The sequence below is a fragment of the Nymphalis io genome, chromosome 2, assembly GCF_905147045.1.
Source record: "Nymphalis io chromosome 2, ilAglIoxx1.1, whole genome shotgun sequence".
NCBI lineage: Eukaryota > Metazoa > Arthropoda > Insecta > Lepidoptera > Nymphalidae > Nymphalis > Nymphalis io.
Window position 1 is genome coordinate 5706277 of NC_065889.1, and position 27446 is coordinate 5733722.

Genomic DNA, 27446 nt, shown 5'->3' on the forward strand with positions numbered 1-27446 from the left:
TGTCTGGAGAAATCGGTGAATCATCGTTACCAACTCGAACTGAATGGCCTATATAAACAAAAGAAAGGCATTTACCACTCTTTAAAAACTTTTTAAATTAATTAAAAATAAGATTTATCAAAACTCTTTATAATTAAAAAAAATGCTAGTAAGGTTTTATAAAAACTAAAATTACTTTTAATAATAGTTAATAAAATTTTGTAATTTAATTTTTTAATAATACAAAAATATTTACTGAATGAAGTACACTACTAAATTAATAATTTAAAAAATATTTCATAACACACAAAAGAATTTTTCATAGCGTTAAAAGTAAACCTAATAGCAATTATAAAGATAACGATTATTGTAACATATAACAGTTTAAAAAGAACAAACGTTCATTATCCACACATGCTTTTATCTAAAAATAAACTTACAATAAACTTATCTGTACGATCAGGAAAGTAATCGTCATTTCCATCGCATAATCAATATTTGAATTGTTCCATTTTTATTTGAAATTTTGTAACGGTTTTTTTATTATACATTTTTTACACAACACTAGATAAAGAACAGCATTATTCTTAACTTCACATTCAACGTTTGAAATTCGAATTGATTAAATCGTTAGCTATACGAGAGCGCCCTCGTCGAGAAGTGCACATTGACTGACATTGCATCTGACCAGTCTACACGATCATAGGAACGATGAACGAATCTCGAGATTATCATTCTGTTCACGAGAAGCATAGTTCACATAATTTCATACCTCAGTGACAATATAAGCATTCAATGATCAATAATACCTAATACGCTTTCAAAATCATGAAACATGATTACTGAATTATTCAAAGTACGTCAATTGAACCGTCCTAATATATTGTCTATATTAATGCTAATTGATAAAGTAGATCTCAACTGAAGGTCGCCAGTTTATATTACGAATAACAATACCGAATTTGTTTATGTGCTAATTATCCGCCAACCCGCAATGTTGAAGCGTGGTGGAATGATATCAAAATCCTTGTCGTAAATAGAAAAAAACCGCTTAGTTTCTTAGATATTCTATCCTTAACTTTATCTAGCTTCCTACTGAAGTTAAAATATTAAGGGGCGGTTAATGTTTTACTACGCACTAGTTTCGTAACGGTATAAAGAAAACGATGGTAATAATTTATTCATAAAAAATAAATAACTCTTAGACACTTATAGAAAATGATGGTCAAGATTAGGTATATACATACCTACTTGAATTTATATCGAGATATATAACGGACTTAGCTCTCTTTAAATGAAGACCGATCTCAGCTAAAGTGAATAAAAGTTTAGGTATGTTGTTCCCAATCTCCTTTCAATTTAAGTGGTCTCTGCGAAGCGCTACTTTACGGTTAATAAATGAAATAATCGACGTTCGATACGATCCCTTGCAACAATGCTTAATTCCCTAACGCTATTTAGAAGATTACGGTCATCGTTTATTCATAAACAATAAAAAAATGAATTCCAATATAGGCCACGCTGCTATTGTTCCTTTACTGAAATGTAGTACATACATAAAGTAATACATAAATGTGTTTTTAAAGATAAATAAGCTAATATTTTATTTATGTCATGACCTCATAATTGAAAATAATAAAAATAAATAGTTGAAAGTAAGAAGGTATACAAACAAATAGACCACCGATGGTGATTGGAGCTCTTGGAAGTTAAATTAGATTGGCTCACTCATCGTTTTTATCTGAACACAATATATAAAGCAATATTGTTTGGGGGTTCTATTGGTTTTTGTTTGGTATCTATTTACACATCTAAGGACTACTACGAGTTAATAAACATTTGTAATATTGTCGTCTCAAACATTATCCTTACTAATATTATACATGCGAAAGTGATTTCGTTTGTTTGTTTGTTACGCTTTCTCCTCTAAGCGTACGACACAGTGATTCATTATTTTCCTTATATCATACATAAGTATCATCATAAAGTAAATTTGCGCTTCGTCTATTATATATATTCATTTATATAACAAAAGTTCTTCCTTAAATTAAAAATAATTATAAAAATGTTTAATTTTTATAAATTATTCGTAAATAAAGCTACCATTATTTTATAAGCTTCCGGAGAAGAAATACTCCTCTCATTAGCGAATAACATTCTAAGACCACATCGAAATATCTTGAATGATAATCATTTATACCGAGAGATCCTTAATTAAAATACCACACGATCGATTTTAATACAGCGTGTATGTTCTTGTTTATTCACGTAAGCATGCGAGTAATAGGCCAATTTTTACACTGTCATGTCCCTTGCGTCTTTACACTGGCTCACTTTCCATTAAAATAACAGAGGAACACAGTGATATAAAGTACTGTTTGGCGGGAAAATATTCGTCTATTTTAATGTATAATAATTATATAATAATAAATAACTAGAATATTTTCACTTTACAATATAGCGAGTTAAAGATATAATATAGTAAGCACTTTTGATTTTAATGTATACATATAAATATCTATTTAATAACTTTTTTAAATAGATATTTAAACAAAGAATATACATTTTGAAATGACAATATAATTGAGTTCATATTTCATGTTTGATAATATGACGTCATATTAATTTTATAAGTATCAATAAATTACGATAACGTTTAAAGCTTTCAAAGTAAAACCCAGCTGCATATTCCGTTTGATAATGTTAACGCACGTGCAACATTATATACAAGTCTGTTTGTTTCTAGTCCTGCGTTTGTCACAGTACAAATCGAGCTTAGTGAATCATATCGTATGCCTATAATATATGTATATAATAACCACAACTGTTTTCAAATTATTAACCACTTAGTTACGAATTCTATTAGTGATATTTGAATGAGATTGCAGTAATTCATAATCCTTATTGTATATGGACAATTATTTACTCATTTATTTAGTCTGTTAATTGAATAATCTTTTAATTATATTCATATCCTAACCGATATTATGAATGGCATAGTGAGTTTGTTTGCTTATTACGTTTTCATGTCTCAACTACTGAACCGATCATCATGAAATTTTTCATACACGTCAATGGTACAGTATTCGACATAGGGTACCTAACACCTGTCCCGCCCCCTCAAACGCGGTCGAAGCCGCGGGCGGCAATTAGTATTGTAAGTAAATGTCAAGTGGTAAATTACGCTAAATTAAACGAAGGTTATAAGTTCAAATTCGGTCAAAAATCGCTGAACTTTTTTAGTTGCGCAAACTTAATTCAATCGACACTTTCAAAGTGTCAATACTTATACTACACCAAGACAAATAGACGCGGTCAGAGTATTAATAAATATATAATTATAGTCTATGTTCTATAGCCTTTCTTGGGGTTCAGAAGACGTCAAAGCGTTACAGACAGACTTTCGGATATCTTACCGTGCACTGGGGTGGCCGGTAGAGGTCGCTTGTCTGGTGGAGCGCGCCGTACTGCCGCCGCTGACGCCGGCAGCGGTATCGACGTCTGCAGCACTGACACTTGTCTGTAAAAATATATTATATCAGAATGAAAAAGGTAATATTTGCCAAAGTATCAACAATAACGAATATAAAAAATACAGTACAGATAATAAAATGAATTCCGTTTCTACGTTGACAATATCTCATTTATATCATTGTATACTTTGTATACTATGTTAGCCGTGTGGATTACAGCAGCGGAGAAATCTTGCGATCATATCGGTAGCCTAACTCATAAATAAAAGCTTCGAAAGAAAGAAGGTGGACGTCAGACGGCCCGCCATTAAATTCTGCCAAAAACTATTGCAATGTTATAATATAAACTTCTCCAACCATAAATGATATAATATAAATAAATAAAATATGATAATATCTACGTACGATACTATTTAATGAAATACGTATGGTGCCAGTTTATTGGTATTGGGCAAAGGTGAAAAATATTAGTAAATTAAAATTTTCTAAGCAATAATATTACGTTTTAAAATGTACACTTTAACGTTACGTCCAATATGTACATAAAATGGAATATATAGATTTAGCTATTGATAAAAATTCATCATCAGATTCAATGTTGGTCACAAGTGATCAGTTATATGTTATCGTCAAACAGCAATACAAAGTATTGCAATATCCTGTTTGAAGGATGAGTCAATGTTAATACAGATACAATGGCCTGAATGTCTTAGCTTTCAAAGTGTGAAGCATATTGACAACATATGAGTTGGGTCAAACTTCTTATAAAACCAATCTTATGGGCTGAGCTTTAAGTTATCAATACCAATTTGTCTACGTTGAAAATTTTTTAGACGCTTTAGCTTCATACGTGTAAGCAAAAATGTATGTATTATGTAAGCAAAAAGCCAGTATGTTAAAGTTTACAAATCAATTGATAATATAATCATTTGGTACAATAGAGCTGATCTGATGATGAACGCAAATGTGTAGCGAAAGTATTTGCTGGTAAAGTATTATATTATGAATATTTACAATATGATAGCTCTTTTGACTTTATTATTTATTTAATTTTATATGTAGAAGTTATTATGTTTTTTTTCTCTCCCTCATATTTTTTTACCATACTTTTATTTGCATCTTCTATATTTAATTTAAGCTAATAATTTTATTGTTTTAACAATTATACAATTTGTTTTCTAAAAAAAACAATCTTAGCTCATTTTTGTCATGAACAATCCCATAAATTACACAATCAGATACATATTTTTTTAAGTATAATTCATATATTACACATGTTAAATACAACAAATAAAATATATTTAACTCATATCACTTATTTCAATTATTATACAAAAAAAATACAATACAATTCAATATATATAAATAAAAATAAACTACCTTGATACATTACGATCATGATTATTATACATCCTAATTGATTATATAACATGAATTTTAAACTAAACTTTTTCAATGGTCTGTCAATATATTACTATACCGCATGATAATAACGAACCTACTGATGTCGCCGTTTACTAAATAATATTAAATTCCAATGTTTTGTATTTTTAAAAACAACAAACGAATTGATGCCATAGCGTATACACATAGGGTATATTTTTGTATGACAGTATTTTCAATAAATAACTTTATAAATCGCATTAAAGCGTTATTAAATTCTTAGATAGAATTACGCTTATATCAATAAGGTATAATATATTTCATGCGTGGTAAGTACTTTACTTAGTATAGTAGTTACGTTAAGACTAACGCTTTTTATGGAAACTTGTAAACATATTAGAATTACAGTCTTTGTTTTTGCGTTTAAGGCAGTTAAGGTAGTTAATGCGAAAGTAATATATACTATAATCTATCTTTTCGTATTATTTAACAAGCGGTAAAAAGGGACCAAATTGATGTTAGGGATAGAATTCACAAGATACTTATATTTTTATTTAATTTAATAAATCTAAATTAATATTTTCTTTTTTGTAATCATATTAAGCTATAAGTTGGTAAAAACTTATCGTTAGTTGATATTTATTATTTTTATAACTTTTTTAATAAAATTCATAAGTTTGCCAATACACTACAACTTCTATTCTGATATAAAAATAATATATTAAAACAATAAAGTATTGTCATAATTTACTCATAAAAAGTTTTTTTTATATTAAATTAAATTATGTTTACATTGAACAGAACAAATCTTAGAAATGTTCTCATAAATCTTGACAAGAGAAAGAAAAACAAAGTTAGTAACAATATAAACAGTAAATCTAAATGAATCTACTAACAAGGACTTATTATAGTTTTAATTAGTTACTAAAATAAATGAAAATTTACGTAAGGTACTTCTAACTAGTTTTCTCTTTCAGCTTCGGCCGCGTTCGGTTAGATACAAAATAGTAGTCTATGTCTTTCCTTGGGTTCATACAACAGTACCGTACCGTAACAGCCTGTGAATGTCCCACTGCTGGACTAAAGGCCTCCTCTCCTCTTTTTGAGGAGAAGGTTTGGAGCTCATTTCACCACGCTGCTCCAATGCGGGTTGGTGGAATACACATGTGGCAGAATTTCAGTGAAATTAGACAAGTGCAGGTTTCCTCACGATGTTTCCTTCACCGTAAAGCACGAGATAAATTATAATCACAAATTAAGCACATGAAAATTCAGTGGTGCTTGCCCGGGTTTGAACGCACGATCATCGGTTAAGATTCACGCGTTCTTACCACTGGGCCATCTCGACTACTCATTAATATTATATTATAAGTTCATACAAAATTTCATCAAAATCTGTTCAGTGATTTGACTTGAAAACGTAACAGACAGAGTTACTTTCGCATTTATAATATTATTATAGATTTTGTTGACTAAACATAGTGTTATATGAGTATCTATTGTTTTATTTCACATAAGGTACTGGCCGGTATATATGTTTTTTTTTATTTCATTTTAAATAGGCAGGTGTTAGCGTCCATAGGCACTGTAAGAAATATTAATCATCCCAAACTTAGTCAACTCACCACCAACCTTGGAAATTAAGATATTATGTCCCTTGTACGAGTACCTGTAGATACACTGGCTAACTCATTATTTGGACTATAACAATAATAAATATTTAATTAATTAAAAAAAATATTTTTATTTGAAAATAGTAATAATTTTGAAATTCATCACGACTTGAACGTGGATTACCAGTAACTCAATTCTTGTTCGTCATGTAAAATTTATCAAACGCTCCATCAATACGAAGCCTAATCTTTCTAAAAGCCAACGCCAAAAGCTAATTAGGGTACTTTCGGCTCGAATAAGAAACATTTGGAAAATGACTTGTTTACTTAAGGAAATTGGAGTATGAAGATGAAATAGCGTAGATCAAAACGAACGCAATCAGCTTAGTTTTAAAATCAGCCTTTAGTTACAACATGTAGATACTGTACCACAATAGCTACAGCCGGGAGATAAGTAATCAGATTGCAAACGAAAAATACCTTCCTCTAGCGAGGATTTGTGGTCGGAATTTGTCCAGAGCACATCCACAAACTACAGAATCACATGTGTTTTCGACATCCCCAAACAGTTCTTTAACTTTGTTGAAATATATCTGTAGGATAAAAAACATTAACTCTTTTTTTATGATTCGTTTAACTGAAAATGTTTTTAGTTGAAAGTAATCTTAATTCTGAATACTCGTGACCTTTACCCGTCTCCGATAACAATTAACAATTACTGAAAAGATTTCAATTCTCTTTTGTTACTACTTCCCTTTTTCATTTTTACGGTCTCTTCAATTTAATTCTTACCCGACTACGGAGCATATTTCAGCCGGTATGTATGTAAGGAATAAATGTTCAGCTGTTCCCATATAACTTCTAAACTATTGGCATAATTCGACAACATATAAAGTATCATTAGAATCGTCTTAATCGCTAGTTAGGCTATAGGCTTTGTGACGTCACTTTAAACTAAATATGGCACCTTCTAGAAGACTAAAAATTACAATAAATTTTATATTATCTCTTTGTTTGAATTCATTCCATTATTGGGTAAAAAATCCCAAAGCTTGTGATTATCACAACTAGAATAATCAATATCGATTTTGGTTTTTTTAGGTTAACTAGGTGGTAGGGCTTTGTGCAAGCCTATCTGGGTAAGTACCACCCATTCATCAGATATTCTACCACTAAACAACGATACATAGTATTGTTGCGTTCGGGTTTGAAGGACGAGTGTAACTACAGACACAAGGGCAATAACATTTTCGTTAGTAATAAATAATCGGTTAAACCTTTTTAATGCTGGCAACAACATAAAACGTAACTTTATTGTTTAGTAATACTTTATTAAAATTATTTAATAACATATTTATGATAATAAAACTTTACGTTTAGAACTATGAAGCACAAGTCTATAAATATTATTTTATATACAAATGCATATTTTGTGATATACAATTTAACTTAACCATATAGATACATACAGTTAGTTAAATCTTAATGTTTAACGGTTTTGTTGATATATGTCTAGTACTGTGAAATTCTAAATATAATTAATATTATGAAAATGTAATACGACTACCGAACTGAAAAGTCGCGTCAGCGCCGCGGTCACGATTTCACAATAAACCACTGGCTAGGAAGCTGTTTCAAGTGAATTATGAGAATAATTCATGAAAATAATATAACAGGCTGATTCAAATAGGCAAAATAATAAACAAGGTATATTTATATGACGACACGATACACGTTTTTCGCATAAATATAAAATATTACATATTATTATGAATAGTATTAAACAAAACTCAACAACTACTATCTATTTTATATTATTTTTTATTGATATACTCAGAATGCGTGTGAGCTTTAACTTCGAATGAATGAAAGTATTGCCACTACTCCTCACAAGATGGCGTTGCCAACATACTTGATATAAATTGTATAATACTAATTTACCCTTACTTTACGTATTATATCATTTTATTAAATTATATTAAAAAAAGGTTGTCGTTTGGCTCAATAAAAAGAACTTCCCCCCGCGGCTATGCCCGTGTATGAGGTGTTAAGTAACCTATAAGTTAAGGGTCAGTGTAAAATCTATCCGTATTCTAAATTTCCTCTAAATGCCTTCAGTAGTTTTCGAGTAAAGAAGTAAACAAAGATCCATCCATCCGCCATAACTTTTACGTTTATAATATTAAATAAGATATAAATAATTTGTTGTAATGGTAAAAAAGGAATTTGCACCAACAATTAATTAGTTGATGATAGACCTTATATTTTAAAACAACGTGTTACAATATCAATAATTACACAGCCCCGTAATGGCCGTGAGATTAAAACTTTATTTTTCTTCACTTAAGATTGTTTTCACAAAGTATTCCTTTGTGATCAAACCTTTGTGTAATATTTAATAATAAGGGCAGATCCAAACAGTGAACATCTGGCGACGCGAGCGTTGTGTCATTTGACAAGCAGAGCTTTTGCGCAACAAACTTGACATGCGTTATATGGGAGTTGTTTTCAATACCTATCTATGAAAATACTTTTTATTCATCTATACAATATTTTCTATACTTATATATTTTTATTATATTTTTTCTATACTTTAACAAAATAAATTGGAATAAAAATGATCTCAACATTGATGTTATCGTTTATAGAAATCTTTAATGGATGGTTGGTGTAATGTTTAATAAAAACATTATTCTATTTTGTGAAAAAAAATATTTACAAATAGGATTTAATTGAACAGGTCGTTACTTGTGTTTCAATATTTTATTTTATGTTTTATCGCAAATCAATTGCGTTTAAGCGTGAATAGCACAATGGTTAATGGGCCCAGCGATGTAATTGTTGCAAGTTTGATACTGGGCCATTACCGTTTCTCTGCTAGCACACGCTTTATGCTTAATTGGAGGGATAAATAGTTCCTCTAAAACATGTATTAATAATATTATCCTTATTTTTATTCCTTACAACTTTCATTGATTAAATCGCCTTTTTAATTATTTATAAGTATTATTTCAAAACTGTATTATGTGCCGTTTTTTTTTCGTTTTTCTACTATGTCTGGTAACAACGGTATCGCGCGTGACGGTAACTTCCGGGACGGCCGAGTTCGGAAATTAAAGCTGTCACGCTTGGGACATGTTCTGTTGATTATATACATATATGTATAGTAAATATTACTAAACATTAATATTATTATTTAAAATTATAAGGAGAAACTATTTGCTTGATCTTTTACACTGATTCGTTATTTTATTTGAAAATGTTCTCTTTATTGGAAATAATTGTAATAAGGAAAGTTATTTCCATTACGAATTGAGCGTACATGTATTATACGAACTAAAAACTTTAATGTAAATCACACAGTACCTATTTTCTATTAAATAGCGTATTAAAATTTTTAATTGGTGTATGTAAAGTATTTATTGAGTACATGTGTAATTTCTTTTTAATTTCGGGGTATGTTTGTGATTTTTCTCCCCAACTTTACTACGTATTATTTACAAAGTGAATTATCGAAATTTTTATTGTTATGCTACATACCTTAAAAAAAGTATTAGACGCTGACAGCATTATGTTCTCTTAAATGATTACATTGGTTTTTCAAAATTGTCTATCTGATATTTTATATAAAAATAATGTTATATATTTATAAAAATGATAATAACCGAACTGCAAAATAAACAGAAGCGCTTTGTTGATCACAAAAACATTGGTATGGTTCATCACAAAGGGTTCAGCATTTTTCATTGTTTAGGTTACACCTTCAGAGTAAAAGGTCGAGATCAAAGATTATTTTGCTTTACGATACTGATGATACAGCTATCGTAAAAGATCGAACAGTGACTTAAATCAGGCTTGGATATTTATAGAACGACCGGCTAAGTGAACTAGGTACCTACTCTTATTTTCACCTCGCTCTTGTTGAGTTTTATAGAGGTCAAGCGTTTTCGAGATTCTATATTTAAAATATTATCTATGTATTTTTTATAACATAATATATAAATAAATGCATGTTTGTTCGAGATTATTAGAATTCGATACCGTTTTACAGATAACCATGAATTCTTACTAAAAATATTATTTTTGTTAATTTAGAAGGTTTTTATGAGATCCACTTTGATTTCAATTCACCACTAGATGGCCCTGGAGCACATCATCTATACCGTTCAATCGATAACAGGCAATATATATTTATGCACGAAGAATCTTTTAGCGCAACTCATATCGGCTAACTCATGACGGACCTTAGCTTGCATTTTATAAAAACACACGTGTGAAAGTTTCTATTATAATTTGTTATCCTAAAGGCATATAGATCTAATTCTATTATATTTGATTTTTAGACTAACAAAAAATGAGTAACAATTTTTTCTTAAAGGATTTTCAGTCATAATTGTTTTTTATTAAAAATTTAAATTCGAAATTCTTTATTCAACATTACTATTTTAATTGGGAAAAGTTCGCATACTAATTTACCCAGAGAACAACCGGTGAAATATAAAAAAACTCTTTTATATGCAATTGCAATTGCAAATTCAATCGCTTAATTTTCATTTAGTGCCTGATAACATCGTTAAGAAATTTGTATGCTCTGGATGTAATTCTTCTACATGTATATCCATCCACCAGCAGAAGAACTGCGTGGTGGAATAGGCTTCAAACTTTCTCCTTTAGAGAAGCCTTTACAAAACAAAAAGACATTTATGCATTGTTATGTAACTTTTACTTTTAAAATACATACCTTCGTACTTCGGGCGAAGTAGGTAGACTTCTAGATTTCCTGCTCTTGCTGTTTTGACGGGCATGGCCCTGGCCAGAATTCGTATTACCCATGGTTACAATAACTTTCCATACACTTTACTTCATTCCATTAAATTATCGATCACAAAATACTTTCTCTCCATTGTTATTAATTAAGATGGTATTGATGTTTATTTTTAACTTTTTATTGAAACAAACGTGACAAATTAAATCAATTAATAGATATCTACAAATGATAATACCAACGTATCGAGGCGGCACTTTACTCTTCTTGTTGAAGATTTAATTAAGCGCCGTGAAAGAATGAAACGTTGTTAGTAAAATATTTTTTGCTTCGTAAATGTTTTTAGTAAATAATATTTTAATCGATTGCAATTGCAAATTAACGTTCACTAAATTAAAATGTTAAAAAACTAATTGACCGTAATGTTTTGTGGCTACATAAAGAACAATTCTTAATAAACTGCTAGACGGCTACGTCGTTATTATACACAATGGTAGAAAGTCACAGATTTAAATCTGTCTGATTTAAATCTTAAAGCTCTGTAGCCTATCGGTAGTAGTTAACATTAAATGTCCACAATAAGTACAGCCAAGATAGAATTTTTTATTAATTTTCGATTTAGATTCAAGCATCGAAGTAAATTATTATTTAAATATAAGGTCTGATACAAATAAAAATTAGAATGAAAATTTCGAATTCGAAATTTAATTCATAATTTTAATAAAGGTACTATGTACCACAAGGCTGTTTGCATTCATAATCGATATTATCTTATTTATACGGATGTATATTTGTAGTTTAAATTTTAGGCACGTTTCCAGCCCATTCACTACATAGTCGAACTTAGCAGATCCCACAAATGCCATCGTTAGCCATCGAATCGAGCGCCATTGGAATTTCAAAGGTCAAAACGGTTGAGACGCGGCGAACCTAAGTACCTATCGAGAGTAACTAGGCATATTTTGAATGCCATTACATCAGTATACAAGCGCATGAGGGTGATTTATTCAAGAAACTCGTTTAATATATTAATACAAGCCGGCATCACACTTCAATCTTTATATTCATGCAAAAGCCGTGTGTGGAAGTGCGAGTTCTTACGCAAACTATAATATAATTTTTGCATTTTGCAGAAATGTTTATCTAAACTAAAATACAGGAGCTTGCCAGCTATTTCACGGACCTTTGAACGTAACCTTTTTGAATTACAAAATGAAATATTTATTACGTTTTTATTATTGAAGTTAAATAAATCTGGAAATAACCGGATGACACATAAGAAATATTTGTTATATTCGAACCCACAATAAGCGCGAGAAAAAATGACCTCAGCACTAACTAGAATAAATAATCGAATTAGGATATATAGGATTATTACATTTTGAATCGTTAAAATATAACTCAAAACGAACTGATAATAATTATTGATACCTATCATAACCAATTTTGTTTAATATCCAACAATAGCAGGGAACATTGACACTAAGGGCACACAAAAAAAAACTAATTGCAATGGTGCCGCAGACAGCTTATAGTTCATTGACCTTTCTTTAATACGATACACCATAAAATTAATATTGAGACAAGCGTTCCAAATTGCACTAAATAGCTGTAGCATAACATCCACTTACAATATTTTGGTTTCAAATTAAAATTAAATCGCTGCAGCGAACATCAAAATTACAAAACTGGTTTGCGATGTGTTGAATTTGAATTGTATTGTCTCGATGTACAAGTTCTTAAATTTGTAGATGTGTTTTAACTAACTTTGAAAAATAGAAGGTTTTCAATTCGTATATATAATCGTATACGGGTATAATTTTTAAGGAAGTGCGGATATGACCTTTTTTGTTTATAAATCGATTTTAAAAATTAAGATTTGATTAATTTGATGATTAAATTAATTAATTTTGCGCTAGATTCGGTAAAGAATTATTTTACTTGAGGCAAAATGAATGGGTAAATATGAAAAACTAATATACAAATATGTATGTATTTCAATCAGATAATACAATGTGAGTTTATTCAATTATTATTAAACATAAAATGCGTAAGATTTTTGGAAATAGAATATTTTTTTGTGCTTAATTTATATTTTTAATTCGTGTCGTGTTTGACGGCTCCTCATATCTCAAGTGATGATCAGGCGTTTTTTACCTAGCAGTGGGACACTTTACTTTATATATTATGTATATTGACATTCTTAATTTTAGTATAATTTTAACTAGTTAAAAATAATTAAACAAATAAGCTATCATAATATATATTGGAATAATAGAGTAGGGTGCGGTTATATTGTATTATTGAAATTATCATGGCGGCGCATTCGAGCGCTGTTCAATGGAGTGTGTACAGACTACGAACGTAATCTAAGCTCAAGTACCACGAACATTGTTTGGATTCGAACGGAGCTGATATTTTCTAGAATTTACCGTGCCCGAGTAAATCAATTTTTATGCTTATACATATTTTACAGAAAGTTATTACTTCTTTTTATTTATATTATAAGTCACTTCTGACCACAGACTGGCATTGTAAAAAATATTAATCATTCATTACATCGCTAATGCGCCCCGTCCTTAGGAAATGAAATGTTATGTCCCTTGTATCTGTAGTTAACAGACATAATATCATTGGATCACTCACTGATCAAACCAGAACCAGACCAACATTATAATACAACAATAAGTAATACTGTTTCACGATACACAAATTACACAAAACTACGAAGAATAAATTAAAAAGTCAATCTAAAGGTTTGCACTGTGAATTAAAGTTCAAGTTAAAAAAGATCGTTATTAATACGCAACAATTAATATCCATCAATTATATTTTATCATTCGTAGAACATAAATTTATACTCAAAGTTTAATATAAAATGTAATTATATTATAAATCTATTTGATCGGTGTTGGGTGAGCAATGGCTGAGTTTATTATGTCATTAAATAATTTAATCGCACACTGGGGACGTAAAACATTATTGTATGATCAAAATTACAAAATTTAGAGCTATACTATCGTTATCGTTAGTTTAAAAATAATATTCTTTATGAAATATCGAAATTTATATTCACGTTCAAAAAATATCAAAATCAAAATATACATTTTTCGTGAAGCCTTTTACAAGCACTTTTGATCGTATTCAATATAAAATTAAAATAAATAAATTAAACATGTTTACATTAGGCGGTAGATTATTCCTACTCATATGAGTGTACGTGGCTAAACTGACAGGAAACCTTAAACAATGTAAGTATAGCATTATAGCAAGTTAGTGTTAACTAACTTCGAATACGAGATATACAGTTTGTCACATTTACGTACTTCGGGTCACCATCATACGATAATATGTTACCATCGAGCTGATTTTGAGTTTAGTTTCTATGAAGAGTTTCATAAATAACACATATATATATATATATATATATATATATATATATATATATATATATATATATATGTAGTTTTTATCATATATATATATATATATATATATATATATATATATATATATATATATGATATATAAACGTGTTTTTAACTATCATTTATATAATTGACAATCGATAATAATAATACGATTCAGAAACCAGTAGTGTATGTAAGAAATCTAAATGAATAAAATCTTTTTCTTATTATGATATATCTGATATTTCTATATATACTCAGATAAAGAATATGAGACGACTCAAACCGTAATACTTTCAAGAGAAATTGCGGTAAGTGAGCGAGGTATAAGTCTAAATAATTCATGAGCTTCAGTTCTAAGCTCCAACACCTAAACCTACTCTTATGTAAGAGTGTTTAAACGAAGACAATGGCTGAATCTTTTAAAGGCAGACTCGTGAGATGTTTAGTTTTTTTTTTTTTTTTTGTAGAATGTTTTCCGTGCCTTGAACACGTAAAACCGGCAGAATGGTCGTATCAAATTGATTATTATCAAAGTAAGGGAATAGAGAATACACCTGTGTTTGCATACACTTGTGGACTATACTATGTCCTGCGCAGTTTTCTAATCTCTCTTGAGATTTGCCGTGGCCGAAATCGGTCAGGAGGACATCATATTTTTTTCTGTGATTCATTGCAGTTACAGACGATTTTAAAAACCTTCGTGATGTCATCAGTAAAACATGTCGTCGCTAATTGTGGAATTCGGAAATTTAATGTGAATTTTGAGGTTGCTGATATGATTCGATACAATTGCAGGTAGATTTGAATGGAAAATAAATATTTTTCCAGCATGCATATTATCGCTATTAATTTCTATTTAAGAAATAAGTGGCATATCTACTTTCAATTAGTAGGATTTTTTGATATTCTAAAATTAAATCAGTCATAAATTTTTTATTCAGCTAAAATCGATGTTTACAGGAATTTGCCTGAACTGACGATTGTAATGCTTCTAAAAACATTAGCTGCTTTCCGACAGAGAATAGCTATTCGTAGAATCCAACGCTAACAAGTCCCAGTGTATCACGACCACATCGATTGTTCTTTTAATATAACCTTTATTTTAATAACATTAAAGCCCATAAAACGAGTAAGTATTTATTGAATACAAGTTTAAAACAAATTCATGGCCGATCTATTTTGTTGTATTACGTTTAAGTAAAAACGCTATTTCGTCCACGTCAAATGTATAACGTGAGGTTTATTTTAAGTATGACGAATAATCAAATAAAATTACTCATTTTCAATGTAAATATTAGTAGAAAAAATAATGATTCTTGTGTTTTTAGAACTAATAATTTTAAGTTAACTTCAGTTTATACGAGCTCTACTTTTGTTTTTAAAAATTAGTTTATGCGAATAAAAAAACATTAAAATACGTTCAAGAGTAAACATTTACTGAGTTTGAAAGTGAAAATACGGATGCGTAATTCATATTTATTGCACCATTTATACTAACAATAGCCAGTGTATTCGCTGAAACCAATAAGTCCAAGGTAAATGTTCGGACGACAGATTTAGTACGCTCGAGTCCATTTACTCGACAGCAAGTTATCCAATGAAGCGCTTTAAAGCGTATATATTTAGTAATTCATCTTACATGTAGACATTCCAGCGTCTTAGAATGCAAGTTCAATTATTGATTATTATGATTTAAATTAATGCAGTCTATTTATATTTAAATTTCGTATGTGTTATTATACATTTGATTTGATGTTCCGAATATATATTTATTATTTTTCTACAATTGATTTGTTGAATTATTGATTCGTACAGAAGAAAAACAAGCAGAATCATTTGATGGTCTCTTAATATATGTTCAATAAGGTTGACTATAAATAAGTAACAGTTGACTATTTTTATATATATAACAATAATAGTGTATATATATATATATATATATATTACTCACACTTTATCTGTTCCTAATATACATATTTTATTATAAATAAATATATAATTACAAAATACATACTTTTAAGCGCAATTAAATATGATATTTTGGCTATGGCTTTGTAAATGTGATTTCAAAGATATGATATAAGCTGTTAATTATGTTGCCTGTGTCTTAAATCATATGAACATACTCTATTTAAGTACAATCTTAAAAGACCTACTTATAGGATGCCATCCGGTTGTAATAAAGATTCTATGTAATAAATTCTCACTACTAATCAATCTAAATATAAACGACGTATAACTAAATTTACGCAAAAAATTTACGAATATTAATTCCTCGTTACATACTACCAAAACGCATACATATATACGTTATATTTTATAATGACTCGCAGTCCTACCACTACAAAAAAAATCAGCTACTATTGCGGTATTATATTTATTATTTATTTTATAATAGATTAATGATTATAGAAATTGTATTCTATATTGTAATTCTTATTATTGTATCCATACATAGTCAACGAATTTTCACATAATCTTAGGAGTTATACTCTTTGTGTAATAACACCATATATATTGATAGTATAGTACAATTGTGACGTCACATAAATAATTATCACTAATAAATTACAAACATAACCATTAAATTAAAAAATAACTTCTTCCTTAATATATAACGCTATATAGTATAAGTCGATCAGTGCCAGATCGGTTTTACGTAAGATGTTATCGATATCATAGAAATATCTTAAATGGCATGTTCAGATCATAAATTTAAATGTCGTGCGCGTGTTCAGTGTTGTATCATTCCGGGTACAGGAATAATGTGACATTCGCTTACTCATAAATGCTTTAGAAAGTATAATGCGCTTAGTACTCAAGTCCTTGGCTAAGTTCGCGTACTGAGAGTACTACTTTTACGAGGCTTTTAGTTTTAAAGATATATTGTATTAAATCTATATTATAATTATTATTACATAAAAATCGGTTGAGTCCATCAAAAATTATAACAACTTTAAGTTTACGTACATATCTTATTTTTTTTATTTTAGCTTGTCTATATAAATAAATAAAATTGCTGTCTTTGATTCTGATTTCCAGTTCCTGTCTTTTTTAAGTTAATACAGCTTCAGTATACAGTTAATTTCCGAGTTAGCTAAATGACCATCATTATTAACTAACTGACCATCTTTTTGTTTTGTTTCTTTTGTTCTTTCGTCACGAACTGAATTACATGCAGGCTAAGTCGTGGGTTTTGCTAGTTTAGAATAAAAATCTAATAAGTCTATACTCATACAAATAAATGGAACAAAGGTTTATTATATATCGTAAGCATCCGCTAAGAAATAATGTTTAGAAATTTTAACTTTTAGGAAGGCTCATATAGGGGGGATAACTGTATCAATTTTACCCGTAAGAAGTCGGGACATGCAAACATTAGAATTTAATAGATTTTATGCGTCTAGCAATTGTAAAATACTAAGATTGAGAAAATTTACATACAATACATTGTATAATATGATTCTGATATAGAATACAAATTCTGGTACCCAAGGCCCGAAAATAATCGGGATGTCTATGCATTTGGTTTATGAGTAAAATGACCGAGACGTATTATGGTAACTGCTTTGTATTCTGCTTTAGGTTTATTTGCATGGGAGTAATGGTAACAGAAACGAATGTATTTGAATGATCATTCATTCAAATTCTTTATAGATCTATAAAGCTACGTTCATATAAATGCGACTAATCAACTGTGATGTTGATCTGGACGACAGAGGTCGAATCGTTTTGGCTGTTAGTTACAATCGTGTGTTTTGGTATCTTTTACATCAAAAAGGGAGTCATTGAATATAACATGTGGATTATAAACGAAGATCACTAGTTCGAAGCAAAGAAAACATCACAAATTTTATAATCGTGCGATGAAAATATCGTTAGGGAAACTGTATGCGTGGGATTATGGGAAATCTGCGATATGTGTATCCAGCAATCGGCATTTGAGCAGCGGTGGAATAAGCTTTTAACCTTCGCAAACAAAGAGAAAGCCTTAGCCCAGCAGTGGGTGATTTACGTGTTATTTTACTCTACTAAAATTATATAACCACGGAATAATATAAATATTTTCAATTTAATTAAGTAAAATAAATAAATACTTAACTGTGTATTAACGTTGAAAACAATATAAATGAACACGAAAAAACTTTCGTTAACCTTTAATAATAATGAATATTTCGTAATTTAAAAAAGAAAATCCGACTCATTATTGAAAATAAAAACTTCTTTATATATTGACAAACATAAATATTGCCTTTTAGTAATTAATAAAAACTTGCCTTTTCACGTTGAATGTTTTATTAAAAAAGTACATTTTTTCGATTTTATTTATTATTCCTGTTTGTTATAAGATAACAATATTTTATTTCTCCTCTCACAAATTGAACTAATATACATTTACTCCTGACTAATAATGAAGATAAAATAATGAACTTATATAACATATCGGCTTTACCTATAAATGTCGTTAAGGGGGTTATAAATAAAAGTGTATTCTTTCAAATGTTATATCAATAATAACAGAAAGGGAGATCAATGTTTAACTAAACACTCGCAAAACAACGTTTATAACAGGTGTATATATGTTTTAGAAATATATTAATTATTCTTGTTCATGTATGCGTAAGTTTGTTTGTGAGCTGTAGATAATTTATATAAAACACTAATTATTTCGATAGATGATTCAACAAATACTGAAAAGATTGTTCACATAGAAGCAAATTAATTAAGCCCATACAATGCCCGGCCATAAACAGGGTGGTGTTCACAGGGGGTAGTAGAGAGGGATACGCGGAGATGTAGTGGGTTGTAAATAATAAGAGATTGGCGGTTTTATTCATTTTTTTTTTGTGTCTTTTATACTAGTATCTGGATTCAGACTCAAACGAGGATTTACGTGATTATTAAATGAAAATATTTATTTGTGGTAGGATTTCTTGCAAGCCTGTCTGGTTAGGAACCACCCACTCATCACATTTTCAACCGCAAAACAGCAATACTTAGCTTAACTATAGGCACAAGGGACATTACATTTAAGTTCCCAAAGTTGGTGGCGAATTGACGATGTAAGGCATGGTAAATATCATTAGATATTAGATCTAATGATTCTATCATAGAAAATATTTAAACGAATTATGGTCACGGCGACCAACAAAAAGCTAAGCCAAACGATATCATAGTTAACAACTACTATATGCGCAAAAAATGTGCATCCTATATTCAATCCCACAAAAATCAATGGATAATGGATGGAATCACAATCCGACACGGAGAGATCAGGCTCAAGGCCAGCAGCTTTACGAGCTTTCCACAGGATTGTAATATTGGCGATATATCCAACACTATATTGGCAGTATTATAATGCCGTCCCCGTGATTCCCCAATAATTTCTTGACAGAAAACAATGTTTACTGCCTGAATCAGAACAGATTTTCTGAATTTGCTAGAGACAGTCTATAAAAGACATACCTTTTTAAATACGTAGTAAGTAACTAAGTTCAGTAAGCTTAATCATATTAAGGTTATACCATTTGCTGCCTAAAAATTATTATTAAATAAACAATTTATTAAATAAATAATTTGTCAGATATCATACGTGAAAAAATATTAAAATATTATGACATAAAATAAATTATGCCGCTTCTAACTTAGACTAGGAATTACATAGCAAAATCTACTTTCATTATCCGAGTCCGCTAATGTTATAAAGTCTTTTGTGTGAAATTCCAACAGCGAAAAATCTCCGACGGTCATTGTGTAAAATTTTCTTCACAATATTATCCTTTTTATAAATTACCTGTACATAACACAAAAGTTCATTAATTTTTTTTAAGGTGTAATTCCATCCCTTTTTTAAATATAAAATTAATGCAACATTAATTTATTTAAAAGGAACTGTCGAAGTTTTTATTCAAATTGCATAATAATGATTTTAATGTTATGGATGCAATTAAAGTTAAATATATATAAAAAAGTTGATATTTAAAAAATATATAGGTTGTTTCATTTATTTACAACGAATAGTTGAATTTAAAATGGAATCTAATAAATGCATATTTTTATACGAGATTGCACCGTCATTAGTACTAAATATTGTGAAATTTTAGCTAACTTGATTGAATAGAACTGGATTCGAATTCGTTGCGAAATTTCACCCACACATATTAACAGGTGAAGTTAAATTAGATCTTGCAAGAATAACCTTAATATCCTACCGACCTTCAATAACCGGCAGGTAAAATAAAATTGAAATTATATTTCTACGTTTTCAAACGTAACGCCAAAGAGTAAATACATACATATATCAGCCATAACCTCTTGGCTCGTACCTAACATTTACCTTTTTCTAATTCGAGTTAGTATCGATTGCAATTTTTTTAAATAGATTTGCAGATGAGCTAGTTCGTCACGTGATGGTAGATTAAAAAAATATAGACCGTTTCTTAAGCTGTCAAAGCATCCCTTGTTTCCGTTATACAAAGACTCACTTGAAACATAGTAATACAAAGTTCTAATAAAATTTTTGGTAATCTTACCAGGTAAGTTGGTACTCAGAAAGGATTGCAAAAATCCTGACCACTAGTGTATAAGCAAATAATTTTGTTACCACAATTTAACAGACATATTTCACTTGAAAAACAATTGCTATAAATAATTTGTTAAAGTAATTTGTGGTTTATACCAAACATTGTTCATATATTTCCATTAGATCAAGCAGACCATTCACCTGCGGGTGTGACTGTAGGAATGTAGACTCACGACGTTAATTCAGATTTATCACACTCTCCCCTTTACGATTTTTGCCATCCAAGACGCATTTATTCAAGGTATCTTATTAGATTACGAATCTCAAGATAGATGACCGATCGAATTAGTATAAGAAAGAAAAATGCTGCAATATTTCATAAGATCATTTACGAGATGAATTTTCGTATAAATATAAAATGTAAAAGTTCTATATTTGCTTTTATACAAGTTTATTCACTTTAAGTGAATTAGTTACCAAAGAATTCTTCTATAAATTGGACATATTTTTAAAATTAGATGCGTTTGATGATAAAATTAGATGTTTTTTTTTTTTATTTCAAGCATTTGACAAGTTGAAAGTGATAACTCAAAATGGAAATATAAAGCTATGTCCACACACGTCGAAAACAAAATACACACTGAAAAGTGACGAATATTATTTTCATTCATTTCTGTTGTAGCATTCACACCCATGGGTCGTATATTAGAATTTAAAAAATCCACCACATTTATATCAATTAGAAATAATTGATACTAATACTTTTAGTACTCTTATGTTGAAAACGTAACAATTATTTACTTATCTCCACTCTTTTACGTCGGCTTTAAATATATATTCCATAGAGTTGACATATATTTAATATAGTAAATTAAAAATAAAACATTCGTTTCTTTAAATCTTTTGAAATCTGTATTCTAATAATGAAGATGATGATTTTGTTCTCCCTTTACGAAAAGGTAGTTGTAATTACCAATTAATATTACCATCCTGTGTATTGACGTATCATTTAACTTTCAACTAAAATATTTTATAGTTATAAAACATGTCCCTTATTATTTTAAGTAAGCTTAATAAGTTTCAAAGGAAGGATTAGTTTTAAGAATTAATATGCCAATTTATTGATACGTAATGTGAGTAAAATTTCAAGGACAAATTTGAGTGTGACGTTTCCATACCTAACGTTTCTCAAGCTTATTCACTTCATAATATTATGTAGTAATTTTATTTTGTTTATATCGTGTTCTGCAATTTTGTTAATGTAAGTAGAATTTGTTTGTAGAAACGAAAAATCTAATTGGGTACTAAAAAAGTATCATCATTAATTGTGTACGTATTATATTACGAAATGTAGCCCGATCTTTACCAGAATGGTATTTATCGATTATTTCGTGTGAACTATTGTTCTCTACGAGGGAACAGAATCCTTAGGGTGGCGCCCCCATAACCTCCCCCAGCAAAACAAAACTAGCAACAGCACACATTTAACTTTTTTGTTCCACTACAGTTTTAAGCCGTCATAAACATTTCATGTGTGACGATAAAAAGAAGCGTGTGGCTTGCTCAAGATATATTCTATAGAAATAAATGCGGTGCACCGCCCGTGTTTATACGTTTACTGTCAACAAAATTGGCGTGTTTTCCACTTGATATTAATTTGAAATCAATTTTTCGTAGCTTAAGATCACTGATATCACTTTATGGAAATTTCGTAAACATGAAATATAAACTTCGTAATAATAGATTTTAAATTTGATTAGAAACGTAAGATTTGTTTACCTTTTTATAACTAACGAATGTTTACTGTCCTTGAATTAATAAAATATGACTGTAAAAAATAATCATTTTCAATGTAAGGTTTTTGCTTAATCGTTATATTAAAACTAAATAAATGTACAAATATATTGTATTTATTTATAAAATAGGTAGACGGACAGGCAAAAGGGCAAACTGATGGTAAGTGGTCACCACCAAGAACAAATATTGTCACTGTGAAAGATATTAACCATTCCTTACATCATCAATGTACTCGTAACCTTGGGAACTAAGATGTTATGTTCTTCATGCCTCTATCACATGGCATGGCACACTCATCCTTCTAACCGGAACAATACTAAGTATTGCTATTTGGCGGTAGAATATTCTAATGAGAATTATCATAAGAAATTCTATGTGTTGAATGGATGGTACCTACCCAGATGGGCCTGCATAAAGCTCTACCACCAAATAAAGTTGTATGGTCACTAAATTTGTGTTTAGAACTCGTATAAAATTCAGTGTGAACACACATATATAAGAGAAGTTAAAAAGCTCATTAAAAGAATTAAAGTTTTAAATTACAGTTTCAGTGATAATTAAATTACAAAGGGCTATTTTGAGTACACCTTAATGCTGCTAAGTCTCGATGCAGTTGCGCCCACGTCGCTATCCACAAACTGGTTTAGCAGCCCGTACTGCAACTGCTTAACATAGCAACAATTCTCGAAATCGCAAATTCCGATCAACGCTGTGCTTACAGGATTCTATAAAAGAAAATTTTAACACTTTGCTTAAGCTACATTTTAAACGAAAGAATGTGAATTTGATATTATAATACATTCATAGTTCTAGCTATGTTCGTTGTTTTCATTACTTACATTACTGATTTTGATAATGCTTATTATGGATGATAAATAAAAACTGAGAATATTTTCCTGATACGAAGTAATTATTCAACGAGGTTGAATTCACGAGTGGATGACATTAAAAATGCTTAGGAATATAGGAACATTTTTCATACATTATCGGCTATTATTACTCGACTTAAAAAATATATCTTAGTCTTGTTTTATACTTTATACCGGTTATTATTGTTATAATTTGAATTTCGAACCGAATATTAATTAATGATTATAAAATTGCAATTTAAGTCATTTTAAAGGTCTCTTTGAATAAGGTATTGAGTAAGTGTGTTTTCATTTTTATTTTTGACTGCTCACCCGATTTAACAATATATTAGTCTTACTGATGTTTTACAAATATTTCAAATACGAATAAAGCAAAGTACAGTCTCTCAGTCCTCTTATATATTTATTGAAATATTTAAATACAAATATTTAATATTTCCACACTCAGACAAACAGACTTAGTTTATTCACTCGTACATAAAGGTAGGTTCTTTTCTATGTAACAATTTTGCATGAATAATTTTCTTTTAACGTTCATTATTATCTCTATAAAATTCTTGCACATTTTCATCTCGTGAGAACGTTGAACGTCAAGCTTCGTATTTTAATGTGAAACTGAAAAGTTTTTATTCAAGTAGGTTTTTGCATCTCAACTAAAAGACGTTTTGTAGAAATGAATACGTACGTCTTGGCAGGAATTATGTTCTTTTTTTCAAAATCGACTTTTAAACTATGTAAACAATAAAATTAATAAAAATTTGTATGTTTCATTGCTAAACAAGCTCGCATCTTAAGGAGAAAGTTTCGGAACCTATTCCATCACGCTATTGTTGTTCGATTGGTAAGTACATATTTGAATTTCATCTAACACACACACAGTACAAGGCTTCCTTTGATTTTTTATAACACAAACAAGGTCATCAGTGCATAGCTAGATTTGAATTAATGAATTGTATCCACTGAACCATTACGGTTTTCGTAAAACAAACAAAGGAAATGTTTAAATAACATAAAATATTCGATGTTTTAATAACAGTAACAGCCCGTGAATGTCCCACTGCTGGGCTAAGGCCTCCTCTCCCATTTTTGAGGAGAAGGTTTGGAGCTTGTTCCACCACGCTGCTCCAGTGCGAGTTGGTGGAATACATATTACATGTGGCATACATGTGGAATAATTTCAGTGAAATTAGAGACATGCAGGTTTCCTCCCGATGTTTTCCTTCACCGTAAAGCACGAGATGAATTATAATCACAAATTAAGCACACGAAAATTCAGTGGTGCTTGATCGGGTTTGAACCCACGATCATCGGTTAAGATTCACGCGTTCTTACTACTGGGCCATCTCGGCTATGTTTTAATAGCGAAGCAGTAAATGTTACTTATTTCAACTACGTAAGCAAGTTCCGTGCCTATCCAACATTTGTATATTTATGTTTCAAACTCCTGGCAAAATGAATCTAATAATTGCAATAAAAAGATTATAGGTGATTGATTGATTAGATTCTTTTAACATGTCTGGAGCGACCTTTCCCAGAGACTAGCGTGTGACGAATTTATACGTAAATACAGGTGGAGAAAATCAACATATTAACTCACTCATATAATCATAATTACATTATACAGAAATGATAACTATAAATATAACTTTTATGTAATATCAAAAGACAAAAGGTTAATGTTCATTTCTCGACATGAAACGTAACATAACAAAAGTATGATAACTAAATATGTGTATGTATTTATTCAATCATGCATACTATACATATAACATACGTAAAAATATTATTATTTTGTTAACTAATAATTTCTATATTAGGTTTTGCCGCTGAATATTTTAAAGTTGATTGTAAAAAAAGGTAGCAACCGCATATAGCATTTTGTAATAAGTTATTATTAGCTATTATTTGTATTATATAATAATTAAAACATAGCTAGGTATTATTAAAGATCACTTTTCCTTTAAGTCATATGTTACTGCTCGTTTTAAATTAATCGTCCTAATATGATCAAACTTTTATATTATATACATTGTCAACAATTGATAACATTTAACAACAAACAACTGTATTTACAATAACATATAGTTATCATAAAGACCGACGGACGCTATCAAAATGCTGCTAAGATAATAATTTCAATTTAAGACATGATGTATGAATGACTTACTTGACAGTGTTTGATAAAGACTTATCACGACCATGTTGATTTAACAAATCGTACTAGTGTTAAGTACAAACTTATTAATTAAATATAGCTCAAAGTGCGAAAAAAAGTATAAGGAAAATTAAATAAAACATACTGCTCAAATGCTAGTTGATGGATACAAGTTGCAGTATTTTATCTGACACACGAAGATTACAATGTTTTCCTTCATAAGCAAACGTGAGATGAATTATAAACACAAATTAAGCACACAAAACTCAGTGCTTGAATCCGCAATCTTCGATTAAAATTCACGTGTTCCAACCACTGAACCATCTAGTAAAGTATCTAAATTTCTTAAAAATTATATCAAAATTCAGATAGATTACTCAATTATGTGATCATATAGCAGAGTCAAACATATTATACAGTAAAATACCACATTTTACTTTACTTTATCTAAGCGGGCTTTGTGCAAGCCCGCTTAGATAACTACCACCGGCTTATCAGTTATTACACCGCCAAACATCAATACTTTGTATTGCTGTGTTCCACTTAAAAGAGTGAGACCGGCTCATAGTTTAATAAAAGACAGAAGGGGCATAACATATTTTTATTCGCACATTGATGGTGTAATACTGGCTTACACAGCAATGGCAATTTCTATGCGATGAAGACCATCAGTTCTATTTACCCGCATTTCCTATCCATAACAGAAGAAAAAAAAACTATTTTTTCCGTACTTTTGCGCCAGTAACTTTTCATTTCAAATGTTACGTAGATCTTAAAATCTTACACAACGCTTTTTTATATAAATTTTTATTATATGAACGTCACTAAAAATGGTGTTTTATTTTTGGACCACAAATTAATAATAGTAAATGAAACGAATGATAGTATATCGTAAACGATGGATGTCTAAAACAAGTAATGGACCTATTCAAATGATTAAATGAGACACTGACACAAATCTATATATCTCAGAGATATGATTATTATCAACTCAAAACTCATTATGCGAAATGGAACGGCACATAAATTTTGTTTGATCGATGGAATTAATTAAAATGAGTGTTATTACGAATTCATTGTTTTAAAATAAAATTGATTTAGTATGGAAATAAAATGTCAATTGATTCTTTACGATGGACGACAACGACATCTGATATAAGAACATTCAGAAGTTAATGTTTGTTTTAATCCTAATATCGAATCGATTTTATAAACACGGAAGCATTTTTATGTAACTGATGAGAATTAACGTTAAAATTAATTAAAAGACATAATATTCAAATATGTCATTTTGATTATTATCATTGTCTATCCTTATTAGATTAATTATATTATTATTGTAACAAGATATATAAAATTTTATTAGAAAGTAAATATACAAGAAACCGCAAAGCCAGTTGAATTACAAATGCACAGTATTCACGAAGTCATAAATATATAGTTAACAAATGAAACCATGCCACAGGTGGTCTCCAG

The 27446-nt window shown here is 29.6% G+C and overlaps 1 protein-coding gene across 3 annotated transcripts in view; it reads right to left on the reverse strand.

Moving 5' to 3' along the window:
* Positions 1-27446, reverse strand: part of LOC126778988 (protein sickie) — a 225298-nt gene that overhangs the window by 75197 nt on the left and 122655 nt on the right. For 2 of the 3 annotated variants that reach the window (XM_050502739.1, XM_050502747.1), the window contains exon 4: positions 3396-3499. In XM_050502739.1, the coding sequence (XP_050358696.1) occupies positions 3396-3499 (104 nt within the window). Of the gene's footprint in view, positions 1-3395; positions 3500-11189; positions 11390-27446 lie in introns of all 3 variants that reach the window. The other variant, XM_050502751.1, reaches the window with a different exon arrangement.